This window comes from Dermacentor silvarum, chromosome 7, assembly GCF_013339745.2.
Source record: "Dermacentor silvarum isolate Dsil-2018 chromosome 7, BIME_Dsil_1.4, whole genome shotgun sequence".
Lineage (NCBI taxonomy): Eukaryota > Metazoa > Arthropoda > Arachnida > Ixodida > Ixodidae > Dermacentor > Dermacentor silvarum.
In genome coordinates, this window is record NC_051160.1 from 19661321 (window position 1) to 19682669 (window position 21349).

Genomic DNA, 21349 nt, shown 5'->3' on the forward strand with positions numbered 1-21349 from the left:
TGCAGTGAGAAGGTTGCAGTAAAGTCACATTGGAGAATTGAATTTTCAAAAATACACAACTTATCTCCGAGGGTTATTTTAGGCCCAAACACGCCCGCGCACATCGTGCTTGGTGCTGCATCCGCCTCAACGCCAGCAGAAACTTTGGCCATGCCGACTTCGCAGCAGCGCGATCCCGAGAACTACCATCAGAAAGTGCCGCCGAGCGTCTACCTGTGATACAACACGGATCGCCCAAGCCAGCATACCGACTGGCACATAGGTGGCGCCACTGCCTACTCAATATGACGGCGCCCATAAAAAAAAAGTGTATATATGTAGAGACACTTCTATTGAAGGTTATTAACAGGAATTCGGGTCAGGTAATAGGCAAAATTGACAGTGGGTCGTCTGCGTGACACAGCGGACAAGGAAACTTCGTTTTCATTATCCACGTCGGTAGATTGTTGTGCAGCTTTAAAACATCATAGGTGCAATCACCCGGCTGACACACTAAAAGGGTGTGCACTGAAGTGTGTCCATCAAAAAACGCACGCTTTCGCGCACTCCGCCATGGTGGCGTACGCCTTGAACACGCACACGTCCTTCCAGTTCCGGCACGCGTGAAGCAGCGGGTCGTAAAACCACCACTGCCACACCGTGCCCGTCGCGTTGGTGTCGGGCTTCTTCGAGTGTTTCGGAGTCACCCCTGCTTTCGTGGCCGTCTTGCGGCTGGGAGACTGCGCGGATCTCGGAGCCTCTTTGTATCTCGTAGCCTCCTCCGCGTTACTGGATGCCTCCTCGCGTGTCGGAGGTACCTCGTGGCTCGGAGTCTCCGCGCGTCTTGTTGCGTTCATCGGTCTCGGAGCCCTAGGTGCGTCAGCCTTGTCTGAGTGTACGCAGTCGTACACAGACTGCAGGTCCAGCGGCCGCGTGCACTTGAGACGGGGAATCCCTGCATTACGACGGAACGGTTACGACTACAGCATGGTCGCGGGCTGGGCAATAGGTGTCCAAAAGCCGAACTCTGCGACGTGTTTCCGGCTCCCAAAATCACTTCCGCAACATTCGACCAGTGAAAGCATAGCCTTTGAGATCCGCACTTTAATCCAGAGGGCGCTACCATATAAGGCGTGTATTTGGACAGTACGTATTGGTCGCGGCGGCCGCGAGCCAACGGAGACGTCATAAAAAATTATAGTATGCTAAGATATGTGGTGCATTCGGCAGTTTCCTACCGCGCTCTTGCTCGGATCGCAACGATGCGGATACCACTCTTAATCGGAGCCAGAGAAAGTATAGGAGCCCGAAGAGGAAACAACGTCTGGGTTTCTTCTGTTGTAAACAAGCGAGGCGCGCAGGCACCGACGCACCACCGCTACCGCCGCTCATGCCGCCGCGGTAGGAACCACGTGACCGGAACTCCGCCATATCTCGGTTGCGCTACAGTATACTAGAAGGCTTTGTAGTGGGGTCAGAGGAGGAAAAGCTTCTAGAACACTGTAGTTGCGCTTCCCAGTCGAAAGCAAGCGCCTCCGAGTACTTGGAGCTCGAGGGCGGCGCCCTGAAAGAACCAGCCGAGTGTGTTCCAAGCGCTTGTTTCCGACCGGCCGAATGCAACGGGTGGCGCCAGAGAGCGTTCGAAAACTATCAGCCGAATGTACCAGGTTCACACCACAGAACCTCAGAGGGCCAGAGGTAACTGGGAACGATGCACTACGATGCTCATGTAGCCCCAACATTGCTTCGTGTTGGGGTTATGTCTCATCCACGAATCAATATTCCTAGCATGAAAACAAATCAATATTTCTTCTTAACCTCAACTACAGCATCAGCGACATCTGTACGCCCTCTAATTATACCGCCGTCTCTTCGTCTTTTAAATTACCCTAGTTTAAATCTTTTGTGACCGTATCATCGGCTATCTCCGTTTGCTCTCTAAATCCGTAACTTTTCTTTTTGCTCACAAATTCACCAGTTTGCTTACAGAAAACCAGAAGGGTCAGCACTAAAGGCGTGAGCATGCAACTTCTTGTCTTCCTGTCTCTTGACGTTGCGCGTTGTATGATTGTTTTTCATATTTCTATAGCTTCTTCTCAAACTCCGTTGGTAACCTTTAAGTTTCTGCCACATAAGTATGCTGGTGCCGGCATAATGCAATGCTTTTTTTTTAATATTTGAAGAATAGTGGTAAGCTGCTGGTCACGAAATGGTAGTGCCTGCTGTATGCACTGCAACACCTTTTTATTCTTCTCTCTCGCTCTTTTTTTTACCCCGGTGGCTCAGTTAGCTAAGGCGTTGCGCTGATGAGCACGAGGTCGCGGGATCGAATCCCGGCCGCGGCGGCCGCATTTCGATGGAGGCGAAATGCAAAAACGCCCGTGGGCTTGCGTTGTAGTGTACGTTAAAGAATCCCAGGTGGTCAAAATTAATCCGGGGCCCTCCAGTACGGCGTGCCTCATAATCAGAACTGGTTTTGGCACGTAAAACCCCAGAAAGAAGAAGAATAAATATTTTTACCGACCACCTTCTTTTTATGCGACATTTTGTATTCTGTCGGTCCTTTGTGATTAATTGGTCTAGACAAACATAATCTTGCTCGGATTATGGAGACTGACGTCTAATCACGAAACCTCATTGTGTTGCCATAGGCCTTTTAACGTATAACAACATTCTAAAGCTTCTCCTAAAGACAGCCGCGCATTACGGAGAGAGGGAGGCACCCACCGCGTTCGCACGCCTCGCGGCAGGCGTTGTAGCTGCGGAAGCGGCTTCGCGAGTAGTCGTGGCACATGTGTCCCTGGATCCACTCGAGGCAGCTGCCGCCGCCGGCGACGTTCGCGTCCGGCATGAAGAACCAGGCGTGGTGGCGCACCAGACCGGTCAGGTTGCGGGAAGCCGCCGCCGAGCAGTCTACGAGGTGCGGCGCCCGGCAGCGACGGCGATGACGCGCCGTCGCGTACAGCGCAGACCCTGTCACCGCGGTGCGCGGAGGAGGAAGACTTCGTTAACAGTGAACCGCAGGTGTAAACGAAGTTGCGGACATAACGACACCGTGGAACAGCGTAGACCTTGTCGCTGTGGTGCGCGGAGAGGTCTTTAGCGGTACTTCGTAACAATGAATTGCAGAAGTGACGAACTATTAATGCTTTAGCATTCTTAGTGTACTTCATGCACGCACTTCCCGAGGGCCAACTCCTATCTATCTATCTATCTATCTATCTATCTATCTATCTATCTATCTATCTATCTATCTATCTATCTATCTATCTATCTATCTATCTATCTATCTATCTATCTATCTATCTATCTATCTATCTATCTATCTATCTATCTATCTATCTATCTATCTATCTATCTATCTATCTATCTATCTATCTATCTATCTATCTATCTATCTATCTATCTATCTACTATCTATCTATCTATCTATCTATCTATCTCGTTTTCGATGCTCGCCTACCCGGGTCAGCGGGTAGGTAGTCCGTGGTCGAATGGGCAGCGCATCGGGCTACTGTGCTCACGGCACAGGGCTCGAAACCAATAACTTGGGTCACTGAGTACGTGCCACTGAGTGCGCGGAAAGTGGAAGAACAACGATCAGCCTTCGCGGGCATCGGCGCGCGCCACGCTTCTCGTCTCGGACTTCTCGGCAGCGCCAGGAGATGGCGCCACGTGTCCAGAAAGTAGCGCGAGAGGGGAACCCGTTTGCCGCATGACGCGTTTCTCGACGTTCGCACGCACCGGTGCGCCATGCATTTCGGAGGCTACGTGTAGGCTTCGCGGTGTCCGCGCTAGATGGCACCGAGTGTTTTCAGAGAAGCGCGAAAGAGTAATCTCGCTGCAGCACACGCCTCACGCATAACTCGTGTCGATGGTGGCAATACGTTGCGTCGGTATATTGATTCTGTGCTAAGCGTATTACCATCGACCGTCATCGTAAGATGGGTCCTGCCGAATGTGCTTTAATATTTTAAGAGAAACTATTAACACACGTGCACGTTTGGTTTACTTTTTCCATTCCTTCAAGATTAACCGGCGGTTATCATATTTTGTTACCCGTGTTTAGGTCTGCGTATTTACGAATTGTAGCCGGTGAGCTTGTCAGGCGTATCCACTTGGAATGAGTTTCCAGAATGACACCAGTTTGGAGATATGTGCCATCAAACTCGCCATAATAATGCACTTTTGTTCCACTTACTTTTTTTACCAAAATGTTTTTACATTGAAGCACTAAAGTAACTGGAACGTCCATGTATTTCGTTCCACAGTATGGGAAATATCTCGAAACTGGTGTCATCCTGTAAATTCATTTCAAGTGGATGCGTCTTGCAAACTCGCCGGCTACAATTCATAAATTGTAACATGCGTCGTAAAGTAATTAACTCAGAAGTTCATTAGTCAATTGTTGTTAATTAGTCGTATGTGTGTTTCGATTTCTCGTGCTACTAATGTCCGCCTCTTCGAATAGCCGAGCTGGACGATAAGAATCATGCTACCTGCCATAGGCGATTTTAAAAAGTTCCGTTAAGCTTATTTGTGATCTCCTGGTGCATCAACGGAGAATAAGCCTGGGAGCTATCGTGCTGTTACGTAGCCACGGTGACCCTCGGAAGCCGTCTGGTAAGATCGCCAGACGCTATAGCGACAAGCCCAATAAACTCCAAGCATGTATACAGTATAGTGGCAGCAGGTACCGGTAACTACCGGATGGTAACACATTGCTCAAACACTGCTGTCACCGTTGCTTCGCGTCGAGAATCTGGATATATCAGCTCTCACTTTTAGCGTCATTAAAGATAACAGCAAGAAAGAAGAAATTCCTTTTCGAAGAGCTTCGATGGGCCGTCGAGGCCCGAGGATGGATAACTCGCAGGTTAGACACCCGGAATAATTCTTGCGATTTTTCTAAAGTCGCTGACGGCATGGACAAAGATTGCAAGACACGCTCACGTCTTGTGGTGGCAAGCGTCTCGCTGTAGTCTTCTTGAACCCCGGGAGTGTCGGCTTCGCTGACAAGTTCTGTTGTCACGATCTTGGCCACCACTTTGCCGCTGGGCTTGGCGCCTCGACGCGGGCCTGGGAATGCGTATTTCCACCCTTTATTATCAATCTCTAATCAGCGTGAATAGTTGTGGCGAAACCAACTCGAGCTCAAACGGTGGCTGATTCGCGCACTCTGGTGGACTGAAGCTGCAAACACATGGAGCGTATTTCTAGCGTATCTTGTGCGCATGACGCTGCGCTTTGACAGCAGGTGGAATCCGGACAGAAATATGTTATAAACGTTGATTACAAAGGCACATTTTGAGGCCGTGTAACAGCGTGGCTTTGGGACTTCGTGAAATGGACGCGCTGCCCCAGGGTGACGACACAAATACGTCATAAATGCGTTCCATGCGATTGTCGTTTGTAGTCGACGCGTGGTGTCTACGAGCAACAGCTGTTTTGGACGCTGGCCCGAAACTGGGATCCATCGTGTAATGGCGGAGTACGACTGCTGTTGTACAAAGCTTTTAAATAGAATAACATCGGTTCTAGATAAGCACACCTTGAGAAACCTGCTGTTAAATGTATAGTTTCGTATTTCGACGCTCGTATTCAGCTCAAGCGGGTCGCAATTCAATTTTTCTTCCGCAGTATGGTGTCTCCTATGCGGAAAACATGGCCTTTTTTAAGCCTCGAATGTTTGATGTCTGTGTGTGTGTGTGTGTGTGTTGCCAAATTCACATGGATCTAGCTGCTGTAATGTCTTTTCAGGTGACACAGGTGCCAGATAAAGTGAGCCTTCGGCCTAGTTTGTGTTGCGTTTCTTAACAAGACGCCGCTTAAGTCCAGACGAAGACAGACACATTTACATGTAAAAAGAGAGTTTTAGGTCGAGCTCGATGGGCCCTTGTTGAAAAAGGACAGAACCGCTTGATGCCCACGCTAGCGACTTAAAGCGACGCTTTGTTTAACCAACTCGCCTAAGGGCTGTAATTGACTGAGAATCTGTACGTCGGTGATTATTAAAAAATAAATTCTGGGTTTTCACGCGTGCCAAAACCACGATATGATTGTGAGGCACGCCGTATAGTGGGGTGATCCGGAATAACCTTGACCACCCGGGGTTCTTTGACGTGCGCCCAATGCCCGGTACACGGGCGTTTTTGCATTTCGCCCCCATCGATATGCGGCCGCCGCGGCCAGGGTTTGATCCCGGGCTCCTGGCTTAGCAGCATCGCAACCCCAAAGTCAGTACGCCATCACGGCGGGTGTCGGTGATCGTTGCTGCTGACGATTTAGTGAAAGTAGAACATGATCATTACCGTCCCTAGTACAGTGATCTGTTGTCGAACTATATAGATCCTCGTACTCATCGTTTCCGTGAGGTGCGTCCATAAAAAAAAAAGAAAGTACTTGGTGAGACTATGGACACAAAGGCCACGGTGGCGACCAGGACAATCAGGGTGACGCTAGCGACGACGGCGCCCCCGATGCTCGCGACCCGCATCCAACGCTCTTCATGGCTGTAGCCAGCAGGGAGAACAGAGAGAGAGTGAGGGGTTAAAGAATGTCGTCATGGCAACGTTGAATGGCATCTTCCAAATTAAAGAAGTAGCACAAACACCCCCACACGCACAACGCACGAAGCATACACAATTACGCACGCACGCACGCACACACACACACACGCACACGCGCGCGCACGCTGTCATGGCCGTGAGTCGCGCTAATCCGCGGGGTGGTTCGTGAACTTACGAAAAAAAATTTTTTAATTGTTATATAAAAAAGTAAAAATAAAGAGAGAAATAAAAACACATGCCAAATGCTACTTCCTGATCGTGTTCTCGTTTTGGCGACACGAGTACTGGAAAGCGTCGCCGTTTATTTATGCTTAGAAATAAATCAATAAAATGTTCAGTTGTAAACGTGAAACCGTCACCCTCTTGAGACTCGAATACAGCTATGGGACTTAGTCACTCTTCAATGTGGTTTTTATTGTCTACTTTCTGTTACGCAGGTGAAAAACTATTTTAAAAATTTAAATACCACGGTTGAATGTCAAAAGCTGCGTCTCCCTGTACGCGAAAAAAAAATATTTCCGTCATCTTCCCACGTTTGTTATGGCAAAAACTGCATTTCATTGCCTAAACGCAGATATGAAGCCGGAACTACGTGTAGTACATTGCCATGTTGCTGCCGCGTCCGGTATTTTCAGGCAATCTCAGTGATTTCAAAACACACCTCAAGCGTTGCTTTCGGACGACTGGGACGATAAAGAGTTTTAGATCGATTTAGTGTCAAATTTCTCGAAAGCTGTTGACAAGAATATGAGAAAACCACTTCTTTACAGCTACACATGCACCGTAGTTTATACCCAGAATGAATATTTTGCGTAATCCCTTCCGAGTGAATGTCGAAAAAAAAAGTTGAAGGCAGTGTGCAAGGTATTGTACAAGGAGTCTTAGGAGGTTACATGACTCTGAAGAACTAGAAACGTTTCGAGGCTAGTACGGGAACACTGCCAGTTTTGGCTTGACACAGTGTTCACTTCATGTGTCTTTTGCGAGTCATGCGCGTACAGCCGTATCCTGTTATGATATTGTAACAATATGTTTGAATAACAGCTGAGAATCACGTTTCCTTACTAGGCGTTCTGGTAGCCGAGACGTTCCTTGCCGTAGAGAATCGTGCCTGCATACGGGAAAACGCAAGTGTCAATTCCTTCGCTTTCTTGAAGCGTGCACTGGAAACCGATTTACACCGATTAAAGATTCGTTGTCTATAACTGTGTAAGGGTGTTAGTTAAAGACCAATGTATTGCACTTTTAAGGATCCCTAAGGCCGTAAATCGGTTTACAGTGTGACTTAATTGGCATGCCCGATTAAATGGCGCATTTGACTGGTCGATTTTGAGCGTTCCGACTCTGTTGCAAAGTTTTACAAACTTCGCGGCATACTTTTACAGCTGCATTAATAGAGGCAGCGCGTACACAGTCAAAATGCTTGCACCCATAGGGTGCTGATTTGACCAATGGGTAACACCTTATCTCTCAAGGGTGTAATATTTTTTTTTTCTGTGCATGACAGTGAACTCAAATTACAACAGCAATGAGAGAAGCCGTAGTTGAAAACTACATAATAATTTTGACCATCCGGTGGACACCAAAATATTCGACACGTTTAAAAGCAATAGTTATGAAAGTTTATTTCATGCAATTTCGTGCCGTATGTTTACTGTTCCTACAGTTCACGTGTTGTCACGTTTACTTTCCCCAAGAAAATTGACAAAAAGAAAACGTAACTTAACCTCATCAAATACTCGAAATTTTGCTTCAAGAATGAGGTGCTGACCCTGAGATAAACCAGGGGCCATACGTAACATAAAGCTATTCCATTTTGATTTTATTCCAGTCTCTTGGCATCAAACTTACGCAACCGCCGACGCACGCGTCGGGTGGTGATCCGCGGCGTTCTTTAACAGCCCAAACCAACGCCCTACTTGTTTTAAAGGAGGTCACTTTTGTTTGCGGTCAAAGTGAATAGCATTGCCTATTTTGACAGGTATTTCTTATCTGATTGGCTAACAAGGGGAGAGGAGCGCGCAGAAGTAGAGAGGGTTTCGATGGGGCGAGCCAGGGCAGTGAGAGTAGATAATCGGGGTGAGGACTGTAGGGCCCCCTTCTACGATTGGTTCTTTTTCTCCCAGCTTACCTCGCGGTGGCTGGTCAAAAAATATTGGCGGCGTGCAAGGACGAGTTATAAATGCCACTAAAACAGGTTCCCAGCGAATAAGAGTTATCAGATCGATGTCGTATACATGTCGAAAGGGCTAGATAACATATAACTGCTAGGTAAAAATTCTTAATATGTGCAAAAAAATTCTTTTCTCGGCGGGACCTAGGGCGAAGAAAGAACACTTTCTCGCTGTTTCTAGCAATAAACGTTCATTCCTCCTCCTCCTCCTCGGCGGCAGTCCGAGGAGCTAGTGCCAGAGCAATCGGCGAGCAGCCATCTTCTATTCCTTTCGACACGGGGCAGCCTCCGGCTATTAAAAAACATTGTTCAGTTTTCTCGGTCATATTAATGCATCTTTAGTGCGTACACGTCACTTTGATGTTACGAGTTTTCGCGGTTTCGGAGCGTCGCGTGAAAGACAGGCGAAGTGGGCGCAGCCCGAAAATGTTTTCACTAACATCGGAGAGCTAATGGCGCAAAGGCACAGAATGCGAAAGAACTTCCGTTTCTTTAATTATCAAAAATATTTTTTCGGCCTAATCATGCATAATAAGTGCCTACACGACGTATCTAATTGGGAGTTCTCGCAGTTTTCTTGACGTCGCGTGACAGACAGGCAAAGTGGGTGGGGCCCGCAAACTTATGACGAATTGCAGAGGTCAAATAGCAGAAAGGAAATACAAACAGGTTGGAATAGCTTTCCGGTATTGCGCCCCAGCAACCTGAAGGGTGCAAGAATTTTTATATGTCAGGCAGCGACAGTTTGGCTTCAATAACTCTAGGAGGACTTCTACTACCATACGCGTTAGTCCTATCCATGCAGCTTTGAAGTTACAGACATCCAACTACAAACTACGTCATCACCACTGGTGCAAGCTCTCTTATGCTCGCACTGTAAGGTTTAGTTGCCGTCTTAAAATACATTTCTAACACTACAGGAGCATTCTGACATTATAAGAAGAAAGTTCTCAGGCGGGAACAGCGCCATGGACAACGAAAAAGGTGGAGGAACATATAAAACGAGAGAAACGTGTCGTTTTCAATGTGACTTCAACTTTGTCCGTAGCTTCAGCGCTGTTCCCGCCTGAGTATGAACAGCTAACTAGACGGCACTTTCAGGTTAATCAGAAGAATTGGGCATAAGTGGGAAATAGTATAGCCACTGCTTTATGTTTACTGGAACAGTTCATTTGGGAAAGACAATATCACTTCGGCGCGCTGTTGTCGGCGCTTATTTAAATGGTAATTATGAACGAATACTCACGCCAGGAAGGCATTGTGCGAATTGAGATGTTGGGTCCTTGACTGCTTTCGACGGATCCAAGCGAGTTCTTCTTCCTCTTCTTTTACACCGATCACGCGTTTTTCTCCGCCGTTACCTTTGCAATTGTGGCATGCAGCATAAGCGAAAAAAATATTGTCAGGGTTTTTAATTATAATAAGGAAAAAAATGCAGAGCTGATGCCTTCAGGGGGGAATTATTATTTTACCAACGTCTGTATCCGTAATCGCGGCGTCGTTAAGAAAATTCGCTATTGCCACAAATTTTGCCATATCTTCATTGTCATCCACCGATTTTTCGCATCTAAATTCTCCTTGGAACAATAAATGGTACCCTACTTGAAAGTTAGAAGTCTTGCTTACGGTTCTGCGTTGTATAAATTAATGAGTTATGCCTGTGACCTGCTGGGGGATATAATGGCAAGGAAAAAAAAAAAAGTAGGGCAGACGATTTGAATTTGTTCAACAAGTTTGCCTCACTCCCTAAGCCCAAAGTTTTGTGTTAGTAATTGACTTAAATTCGCACCCGTCGTTACTGTTTAGTGGTTATCATAATTTGTTGCTGACCAATAGTTTGACGTATAGCATCACGGCCGTGACAACTCTGTTGTAATGGGAAACATGCTTGTTAAAGAAACCCCTTGGTGGTCGCAATTATGGCCGCCGTTACGGCATGCTGCAATGTCCACAGTAGAGGTTTCGGGTGTCACACCTTAACTATTCCTGATCAGCAACGTAATACAGTCGGTTAGACAGTTTTGTGCTGTCGCAGGTAAAATCCGAAGTTCACTTGTACGGTCATTGGGGCTTGATATTCGATATATTTTTGTTAATGAAATAGTCATTCGAACATGGTCACGCTTTTCTTGGTCGTTCGATGCGACGAAATGTTCTTGTGGGGTGGAGTGAACCACTCATTTGATCTATGAAGTTTTAATGGAAAGGATAATATCACTGAACCAAATCGCATTACACCTATTCACTAGCGAGTGGTAGCGTTGTAATCAATGTCGCTGACTGCTTACAGCGCGGACAGATTTACTGGCGATGACAAGTTTTGCAAACTTTTTCTACGCTGGCTCATGACGCCTCTTGTCCGAAGCCTTTTGTGTGTCGTATGTGGCTTTGAGATGTCGACTCGTGCAAGCTTTTGCTATATAGTTATTGTTTTCACTGGTTCGCGTAATCTTGTCTCGTGTAATCACTCTATAGATGTTGGCAAAGTACAGCGCCACGGAATTATTTCGGCGCCAGTGGAAGGAAAGACCCAGATATGGAACGATATCGAACAGAAAAAAAAGATGAAGATAAAAAAAGAGCAGAAAATCAGAAGGCGAAAGCTTTATACTATAATTGAAAGAGAGTTGCCTACTGTTCGTAGCGAGGCCAGAGTGTCTAAGTACGCTTAGTTGTACGCGAAATTTTTCAGGTGAATAGGATTCATGAATAGTGTGTGGATTCCCTTGATCTTTCCTTGATTATACGCACTCTTGCCCACCGGGATATCTCTTTCAATAGAATGTTAACGGCAGCAGGGCACTCAAGGCATCTTGAGCACGACTGGGGCGCAGAATGTGATTTTAACATCAAGCTGTTGTTGTTTTCTTTCTTGAGCACTCATACCGCCCGATTCATGACCGATCCTCTAATGTGGTTTGCGCCATTTCACTGAGGAACAAAGAACGAACGAACCAATCATTCAGCCTATTCATTTAGAATGTCAGAGTAGGCATGCAGCGGCAAATGTGAATGCAGCACGCTTGATCGAGGTGTTAGCTTTCGAAAACAGTAGGGGTAACAAAGCTAACTGCCGTGGAGAGAAGTAAAAGTCTGCTGGAATATGAGAAGCACAAATACATATTATGCATTGAAGCGAACTCTTTGCAATGAAGACTGTAGCTGAGTGTTTAGAGGTACTCAATTATTTAAATGCACCAATAAGCTTGAGAGAATGGGCTTGGTGGCATGTGCCACCATCCCGTTTCAAAGGGTATGCTCATATCGTCACTAGCAGCGGTAAACGTCATCATCATCATATGCTTCTTGATAACGCAAACTTTAATGCGAAACATTCTTGTCTCGAATGTAAACCGACTTTTCCTGCCAGGTATCTGACTGTTTTCGCGGGCCGATCCCGAAGGCTGCTTAGTCTAACACAGCGTCTCAAAGTGATCTACGACTGCATTTGGAGCGCACAGCTCCAATGAAACAGTGTGCGAACACTTATCGCTTCACGGATCCGCTCTCGGATAGCGCACCTCGGTTCTTCCACTGGGGCGCATTTACGTCAGCAATGACGCACATGCGGCTTGCTCCACCCTCACCGGTGAATGCACCGCTGAGCCACCAGTGATGTTACCGCTCAAAACATGGATCAAAAACGATAATCAGTGAACCGATGGACATTGAGTATTTATGCAATTCTGATTTGACCTCCTTAATGTGGGCTACAAACATACTAAACAGCCGCACGTTTGTATTTTCTCTGAACAGCGAAACACTACAACTGAACATCCTGGAACATTTCATTGAATATAGGTTCCACACTGACACATTCAGGTTTTCGTTCTTTCTACAGACAATCAGAGATTGAATTCATTGCCCAAGGATATAACTTTCTCACCTTGGCAATTTTCTTCCTATGCTTGAAATATATGGCCGCCCGTATGTATCGTGATTTTAAATATATTCTACGATTTCGTTTTGAGTTGCTTTCGATGTACTTTTTCGTTGTTCTTCAGCTTCTGTATTGTTTCTCTTGTATCACTCTTTAAGGACTGACTCAGCAAGGTCACACCCTCTTGCTGTACTGCTCAACTGCGTTTTGTTGTTAGCTGCAATATTAACAAGTGCATAGCAGTTTTTCATTAATATTTTAATGCAATGTACTTTCCCATGTCCTGCAACAGCCTCCTTAACGAGGCTAGCAGTATGTATGAAATAAATAAATAATTTTGGAATGATGTACATATCTATAAAGTACATACTCTAGTAATGCAAAATTCTAAAATTGTGCGTAATCATCTCTGACAATGCAATGTAATCTAAACTTTTCACCTTCACAACCGGTGGCGTACGTTTCGCTTCTGGAAATTACCACTGTTCGTGAGTGCTCTTCTACTGCTAAACAATACTTCGCATTACGTAGCCCTCAATTGGAGCTGTTTTTGCCAAATTTCTTTATCGCGCCTTGCGTCAGTGGCGCCGTGCGCAAGAAAGACCTGGGCTTCCTATCGCGATAGCAAGTTCAATTCTTTTATCAATTTCACCCGTCTTACAAAAAACAAAAAAAATGTGCGACACAGTCTTTATGCAGGTGCCACAAATAAATGCGTTTTTTTAAGGGGGGCGGGGGGAGAAGTACTTGGCTTATTTTGAGTATGTTGCAGCCAGCTTCTCCCCGTATTTCGCGCTTGCTTTTCCTCGTTACTCTTTTTTTACCTGCAAACTATAGGCTTGTTTTTACATGGACACACTGGACGATATCGGCGGAATTTATTTCATTCGTACATCACAAACAAGGAGAAGAAACGTAACGTCGGGTACACAATAAGTCGGCGTATAGCGTTTATGTAAAGGCGCACGATAATATTCTCGCAGCGTTCGCCTAGCGCACGTTGCATAAGCGTGTCCCGTCAGGAGCGCGGCGGTTCGGGCAAGCAGTCGTGCACGCAGTCGGCCATGGTGGCGTACGACTTGTAGACGCACACGTCCTCCCATTCGCGGCAGGCGTGGCTGACGGGATCGTAGAACCACCAGTGCTGCTGGCTCCTGGTTCGCAGGGTGCGTGCAGTTGTAGAAGGCCGACAGGGGGAGCGGCTGCGTGCACTCCTTCCGGGGCATCCCTGCATGACCCACGTCAGCGATGACATTTTAAGAGAGCAGCTCTTAGGCGCCCGCTCCTGCGGTGAACGTCGGCGTCGGCGTTGTACCTCGTAACCGAGCGAACGCGGAGCGCAGCGGGAAAGGAAATACGGTGATAGCGAAGAGAGCTCGAGGCGGAAAGCGGAGGAGGAGGGTATGGCGAAAGCGTGAGAAGAAAAGCGTAGTGCCGCGCAAGACGGGCTTTGCGGCTGCAATCGCTACGAGATGGCGCCAGAGCAGCGCACGCGTCGTCTGTATGGAAACAAAGCGCTGCATGAGCGGAGGTCTGCCTGCGGCGGCTGCTGTGAGTCGGGCCCACGCGTCACCCCGGCGCTGCCTCTCACGATCTGCCGATTAGCGAGGCAGTCGCGCCACACTTCGCTCCGTTTGCAACTGTGCCGCACGAGACAGATTGTCCGCGCCAACCAATATATCGCGAAATGAAAACACGTATAGAGCTGCGCTCAAATTTCGCATTAGGGAGTATCGTAATCGTCGGCGATTTTTTTTTTCCATCGGGTCTGTGGGACACGTGCTCTCCAAAAATTTGGCCGAGGGGGGACATAACACTTATTGCTGCTTTCCGAGAATCGTTCGTAGTTAGTGGTGCCGTGGGCTCATAACAGCCTAAAGGACGTCGCGATAATAGGGTAGATTTTACTGACGAGAAGTCTTAAAGCTTGCCATCATTACCTCTGGCGTCTTGCAGACGTCTACAAAGAGAGGTCTGTGAGGGTCGCCAATATGCCCTATGACTTTACTTGCAGACATTTGCAACAAGAGATCCGCGGGCCCCACCATTATGACATCTGGAACCTTGTGCGAGCGCATGAGCATCTGCTTGCAATACAAGAAGCCGGAGATTAGAGTTTCTAATGATGACTCGTAATTCTCATTACATTGCGTCTTGTTCCCTGTCCCAATCTGTAGCGATATAATTTATCATGTAGCCACTGACTCAGAATAAGCTATGATAAAATAGAATTGCTTGCTTAAGGATACCGAGAGGTGGATATGCCCTACCACTGATAAGCATACCTCTCTTGCTCAATGCGGACAGATTAACTATTCCGAGACAGACGGGAAGCAATCGTCAGCCAACATTCCCAGATGGCCTCGTTTCTGGAGACTGACCGAAAATGTTACACTCAGCTTCGGCGATCACCCGAGAACCGGCGGTGCATTCACAGCATGACATGCCGTCATATCAGGAGGCGCCGCGTCACGCAAAGCTTGACACAGCATGACATGACACCGAAGAATGCCCGATTGAGGCTTCACCTCGTTCGCAGAGCGAGCTGCACTCCTCGGTGGAGTTGTACCGGTATCCTCCACCAGCGGGGAAGCCTTCGTGAGCGGCACACAAGTGAGCGGGCAGCCACTCGATGCATCCTCCGGGGTAACCGGCACCAGGCATGTAGAACCAGCCGTGGTCTTTCACTAGGGCGGTCAGGTTGCTCGAGCAGTGCACCAGGCGCGGTGCGACGCACCGGTTGTCGCGGATCACGCCATCGCGCACTTCCGCCTCGACCATTGCCCCTGCAATGTAGAGGAGAGGAACACGCATGGGCCTTATGGGATATCTTTAGTGCTTTTAGAAAAAAATAAATATTAAATGGGGCAGTTTTGTCCTGCACTCATGGGGATGTTAATATTCTATACAAAAGGCGCGGTACCATTTGTGGTGAATTAAGTCATCGCGTGGTTGCACAAAAACAGAAACGATAGAAGAAAATACAAGTGGGTCGGATCGTAAGCGGAGAAAACTGATCTCTAAAAGAATGGTAAGTCAGCAACAGTCGACAAAGTAAAGTAGAAAAAAAAAACGAAGGAAAAAAGAACAATGTTCGGGTGAATATAAAGAAACATATGTGAGATCGTCTTGTTGTTATCATGTTCGCTTCTTTCCCACGAACGTTGGAATTATGATGTTGCAGCAGGAGCATTGGCATCCGACTAGCCAAAGCAGCGAGTTTCCAACAAGTCTGTGTAATACAGTTTGTCTGCAAGTTTCTCCAATAGCACGCATTGTCCCTCGCGGTCCATTACCTGCGAGGACTCATGGTATGGTCAACTTGACGTATATGAGGAAGGAGAAAGGGAAGCGTTGAAACTCGTCTTTTTACATAAAGTCTATACGTTGGAGTTGTTCAACATAGCGCCAGTGGTGGTCTAAAGTTACAGATAACGCCTCCACCATCTGTGAGCTTTGCCTGTGCTAACCGTTCAGTTCGCCTGTCAGCGCCGCTTATCTATAGGTAGCAGGAATCCGTATAGCGTTAGGGTTGTTGCGGAGTGCGCTCGCTACAACGTGAATGGACGCGCGCCTAATTGACCTACACATGTAGAGTATGAATCTTATGGGCATGTATGAATTTAATTTTGGATAGAGGAGTGGAAGGAGACGAAAAGACCTGAAAGGATGCTAAAACAGTTATCTATATGCCAGACTGAACGTCGTCAGAATTTGTGACGTCAGGGCTAGCGAAGGCGGGAACTTCCCTGCGGTGTCGCCAGCCGTCTCGTTCTTGTGTATCTGGTAGTTCCTGTGTGTCTGGACGGGTTTTCAAGAGAATCAGGCCTAAGGCCTCATTCACACAGCCGTTAAACGTTCCGCCGCGTTACACCGTCACGTAAAAAAAAAAAGAAAAAAAAAACCGTACAGCAGGCGCAACGGAGCAGTGTACGAATAGGCGATGGCGGCGTTGACGTCGACAGCAGCACGGTTTGATACAGTGTTGACTGACCGGTCCCATGTTTGCCTAAACCCAGAGAACTATAATCTACATTATGCGCTGAATCTGTTAAATAATTTTATTTTGGTGTAATGTTTGCATAAACTAAGAATAAATTGTTGAAAAGTACATTACCAACACAATATCGATATCCATGTGCTGATACATGGCTGTATTTAGCGACGGCTTCTTAATTGCCGATTGGCCCATTTTGTATGGGCGGGGATCAGTCACCGGGCTGGCGACGGAGACGTAGAGCACCGTACGTCGGCGACGGCCCGTTTTTGAGAAGAAAACAACTCGGAAACCCTCTTGCCTGACGAAAACCGGCGCTGTGACGGTGACGCGACGCAACGTTTGACGGCTGTTTGAATGAGGCCTTAGAGCGACAGCGGCCGTATATTGCTAATTCAGAAGCACCGTTCACATATTCAGCTTGCCTTGATATTCCCACTTAACGGGCCATTAAAACTGCACTAAATGATCGATAATCACAAATTGATGAGCTTACTCGGGCGTAATGTCCTCCTGGACTTGTTCCTATGCAGCGGCGGCGCCGTCGACTCGACTTCCGTCGTGGTCGGCGTCGTGCTGCGTTGGCCCCGATGCGCTGCGTAGGAGAGCTGAATTGTTTCCACGGCGATAATTGTCACGGATGTAAATGAAAGCGGTTGGCATCCAGTTGCGGCTACCAGTGCTTAGGTATACGCGTACGTTCTAACTATCAAATTAGGCACTCTACCTACACTCACGTATATGCAAGGCCGCCACGACGAGTGCCGCGGAGGCCAGACACAAGGTGAAGACAACGAGGACGATTATGACGCACACCACGGCGACCATCCTGTTCATGTGCTCGCGAATCCTGCGGCGAAGCCGTGTAATAGGCGCACTGTAAACACGGCAACTTCGCATGGTTTTTTTTTTTTTTTTCTATCCGCAACCATGCAGCACACTTTGCCTTAAATAATGTCAATGCGCCCCCGAACGATGTTCATACGCCCCAAATATTGCTAATACGAGGTTTCGCCTAATGTCACGTCGCGTAATGCTAGGTCTAACCTAAGTTTACCTCAATCGGAGTATTGTTTACCGAAGGTCAACGGAAGGCAGTCGAACTGAGCGCCACTGCGCCACCTAGGCAATGTAACTAACTGATAGCGTAATGATCGTGAATACCGCGATGCGCCGCGCATTGGAATTACGGTGAAACCGAACGGCGCTTCCGTACAGAGTTCTGGCTTGGCGGTAAGCGTATTAGCGTTTGCGGAATATCGCGTTAACCGTGCAAGGCGTATATCTATAGAGCACGAACAGAGCTGGTGTAACGACATCTGGTGACGCAGAGAGTTTATAACCAGAGAACACACAATAACTATTACTGCAGTGACTTGCCATATTCCACCCGACTATTTCTGCAAAGCGTTTGTCTAGCGACATAATCGCGTGCGGTCCTCTAAAGCGAATTTCTGCCGTCGCCGTCGTTGTCGCCGTGAGGTTCCGCATAAATTCCAGGGGCGATAAAATCGTTTAATGATTCTCCTTCGACGCGCGACGCGAAGGAGATTTTTCAGACGCCTCTATAGCTGGACACAGAGGTCACAGTTTTGCAGCTGGCGTTGACGGCTCCGGTAGATCCGTAACTTGTACACGATAAGAAGTTAACGGACAAGCTAAAACTTGTTACTCTATAATTTTTATCTACGCAAGGCCATGCAGCCCTTCCAGTCGTTCGTTGCGAGAAGAGACAAGCGCGAAGAAGATACGAGTGACTCACAACATTGTCTGGTGTCCCAGGCGTTCAGGGCCGTAAATGAGTGAGTCTGCAAAAACCGAATTACGAATATTGTAAGCAGGTCGCGTAAGTGGCTTCCTTTGTTTCTGGACAGCCGCATTATGTTGTTTAAGTACTGCGTGCGTTGTTATTTTTACGATGCGCCTGCAAGAAATTAGCATTATTGGAATCCATGTTTTAGTTTTGCGCGCAAACCAAGCCGCTGTTCACGATGCATCGTGCTGTAGAGTGACGCTGCACAATATATTTCGCCCTGTCCTCTGCCCCTACTGGCACTCGCAGAACAAGCCTTCTTGAATCGTAATAGTTTATGCACTTTGTGTTGAAATAGCAAATAGCAAAACAACCCACCCAGTTAATTTCCGCAATTTTTTTTTGCTGACTTTCAATTTGTGCTGCGGTTGCTTCAACCTTTCTCCTTGAAATCGCAAAAAAATAATAATAATCAGTATGTCATTAGGTGATAGGCTCGCTTAAGTGGCTGTTAGTGTGCACGACAAAATTTAAAGTATTACAGACCAGCAGGGTGCAGGACGCACAGCTGGTTCTGGGCTGCTCTTTCTGTTTAAATGTATTGCTGTCTCGTTGAAAACGTAATGCGCGAAGGAAAGTACTCACTCCACGAGGGCATGTCGAAGGGTCGCAGATCCGGTGAGCCGTCGGTTTACTTGAAAACAAGGCGCTCTTCTCGGCTTTGAGCACGGTCGCGGCACGGAGGCGGCAGGTGATACCACAGCGTGCAACCTCTTCTTATTCTTCCTCGCCCTGTTGATGTTGTCGCTTCTTTCGTTAATGTAGCCTCTTGCTCCTCTTCAATGTCTCGTTCGTCCTACTGAATGCGAAATAAAATTCAAGTGAGAGAAAACACCGCTCTCATGTAACTGCGATTGCGGCCGTAAGCGAAGTGCAGATGAATGTCTCGGGGGGGGGGGGGTGCAGCGAACCCGAAGCGCGAAATGTCGTGCTGGGGAGATGATGATGATGATGACCTTAAATTCTTTGGCACATACCCACTCACGGGGATTGACCAAGAGTTGGGCAGATTTTACATGCGTCTTAAGCTAATCAATTAAGAAATCCATGATTTTGATAATAAAAGGTGAACACGGAACGCGCGCCATCCTAAGGCGCGCGTTCCGTGTTCACCTTTTTTTTTTTTTTTTTTGCTTGCGCGAGAGTTGTGTCGACTTCATTGGTAGCAAATTACTAGCGTCACCTGTAGGAGCGATCTTAATGTTGTGTGCCAGCAAGCCGTGGGGGAGCATGGGTCACTGTGGAGGTTCGGAGGGACACAGACGTTGCTGTATGCAGCTGAGTGCCCACCTGTGGCACGTTACCATGCCTGTGTAGCCATCTAAGAATTATGCAGGCCACACTACTTTTTCGGATGAAAACTGGTTCGGCGTACACGGCAGCTTGGGCATTTAAGACTGGGAGCACGTCTTCCCCGCTCTGTAGAGACTGCGGAGAGGTGGGCGGCGCGGATCACTTCATATGATCTTGCCGGTGTTACAATGCGGAGCGAGACATTCTACTTGATGCCGTGAAATGAAAAGGTTTCCCACACAACTGCGCGCAACGTCTGGTGTTTCCAGAAGGTCACCAGATCATCCGAAGAGAGGTACTATGCCTTCTTCTTGAGTTTCTTAGGGACAGTGGACTTTCAGACATGTGGCTACAAACTGTATACCCGGAATAAGCGCTACAGGCGGAGCTAATTGCCGGCCCTCGTCTGCCAGGCCTAAAATCGCCGTGTAGCACCACCACTACCACCATATAGATTAAACGCGCGAGGCTCTTCTACTACGTCACGGACGAATGTCCATTGATCAAGACTACATGATGAATGAGTGACGTCTTCTTAGCATGACTGGTTCCGGAATGTGCCCTTAGGACACTACGGTGACTTCGGTGGTTGTTGCTGCTGCTTGCCTTTAACGTACGGCACGCACCCACGAGGGGGGAGTGGTCAAAGCTCGGAATGGACACTTTATGTGATTCGTTCCTCCTCGCTAACCTAATAGTCTGTATTACGTTCGAAAATGCTAAAACATTATTGAAGGGGTGATCATGATATTTTTTGATGAAATCACCAGAGAAGAAATGCTAATTAAATATATCGTAATAAGGATGAAAAAGATGTTTAACATGTCATTCTTCCTGTAGCAATGGTGTAATCATGTACAAATGGATGATAGAATGGCATGATTCGGCGTCCTTCGTTTTCTCGGCCACCATGATGGAAACCTGTGAACAAACTAGACCGGCTCTTGTCCCTTCCCTTTTTGAAAGTAGACAGGGACATACGAAGTCCTGGCACTGTCCTGATCAGACTCGCCGTGGTGGGGTCAGTGGCCATGGCGTTCTGCTGGTGTGATCGAGGTCAAAGGTTCGATTACCAAGCCGCGACAGTCGCACATTGCGCGGCCACCTTCGTACCGCGCTTCATTGACACGTTAAAGGTGTCCAAATTAACGCGAAGCTCTTCACTACGACGTGTACCACTGCCGTGTTTTGGACGTTGCTTCAGTCAATAAATCAGTAAATAATCGTCGTGAAGACACGTAGCTCCGGACGAGACGAGATATACGTTAGCAATGCGCGCAAGCGTAGTGTTGATTTGTAGCTTATATCTTGTGTATACGACGCTTTTTCATAATTTTGTCAGTGCACCATCGATCTAATTTGTTTACCCGTTTTGAATGAGAGAATCGGGTGTACACGTTTCAGCTGATCGTTAGTTAATTAGCTGGCCTATGGACGAGCTTCGGGATCAAGTTGCGTAATCTTGCAATTTGGAAGAAAGATCTATAGTGTTACCACTGAACCGGCGTAACGGAGTAGTGGATACCTTCAACACAACGTTCTCTCCTGACCTGCGGCGTCAAACGAGGAGGCTCACGTGCTTTTTATTCTTCATATCGGACTGCACAAGCGATAAAAGAGTACTGTAAGAAGCAAACAAACCAAG

The 21349-nt window shown here is 47.4% G+C and overlaps 1 protein-coding gene across 1 annotated transcript; it reads right to left on the reverse strand.

The window, feature by feature from the left end:
- Positions 1–461: 461 nt before the first annotated feature.
- On the reverse strand, positions 462–17426 carry LOC125946842 (uncharacterized). Its single transcript, XM_049670936.1, has 7 exons — positions 17336–17426; positions 15130–15387; positions 13601–13829; positions 6382–6491; positions 4933–5058; positions 2707–2952; positions 462–934 (listed from the first exon to the last, which is right to left on the reverse strand). The coding sequence occupies exons 1-7, from the start codon at positions 17424–17426 to the stop codon at positions 522–524; spliced, it is 1473 nt and encodes a 490-aa protein (XP_049526893.1). The 3' UTR covers positions 462–521.
- Between the last annotated feature and the right edge of the window lie 3923 nt (positions 17427–21349).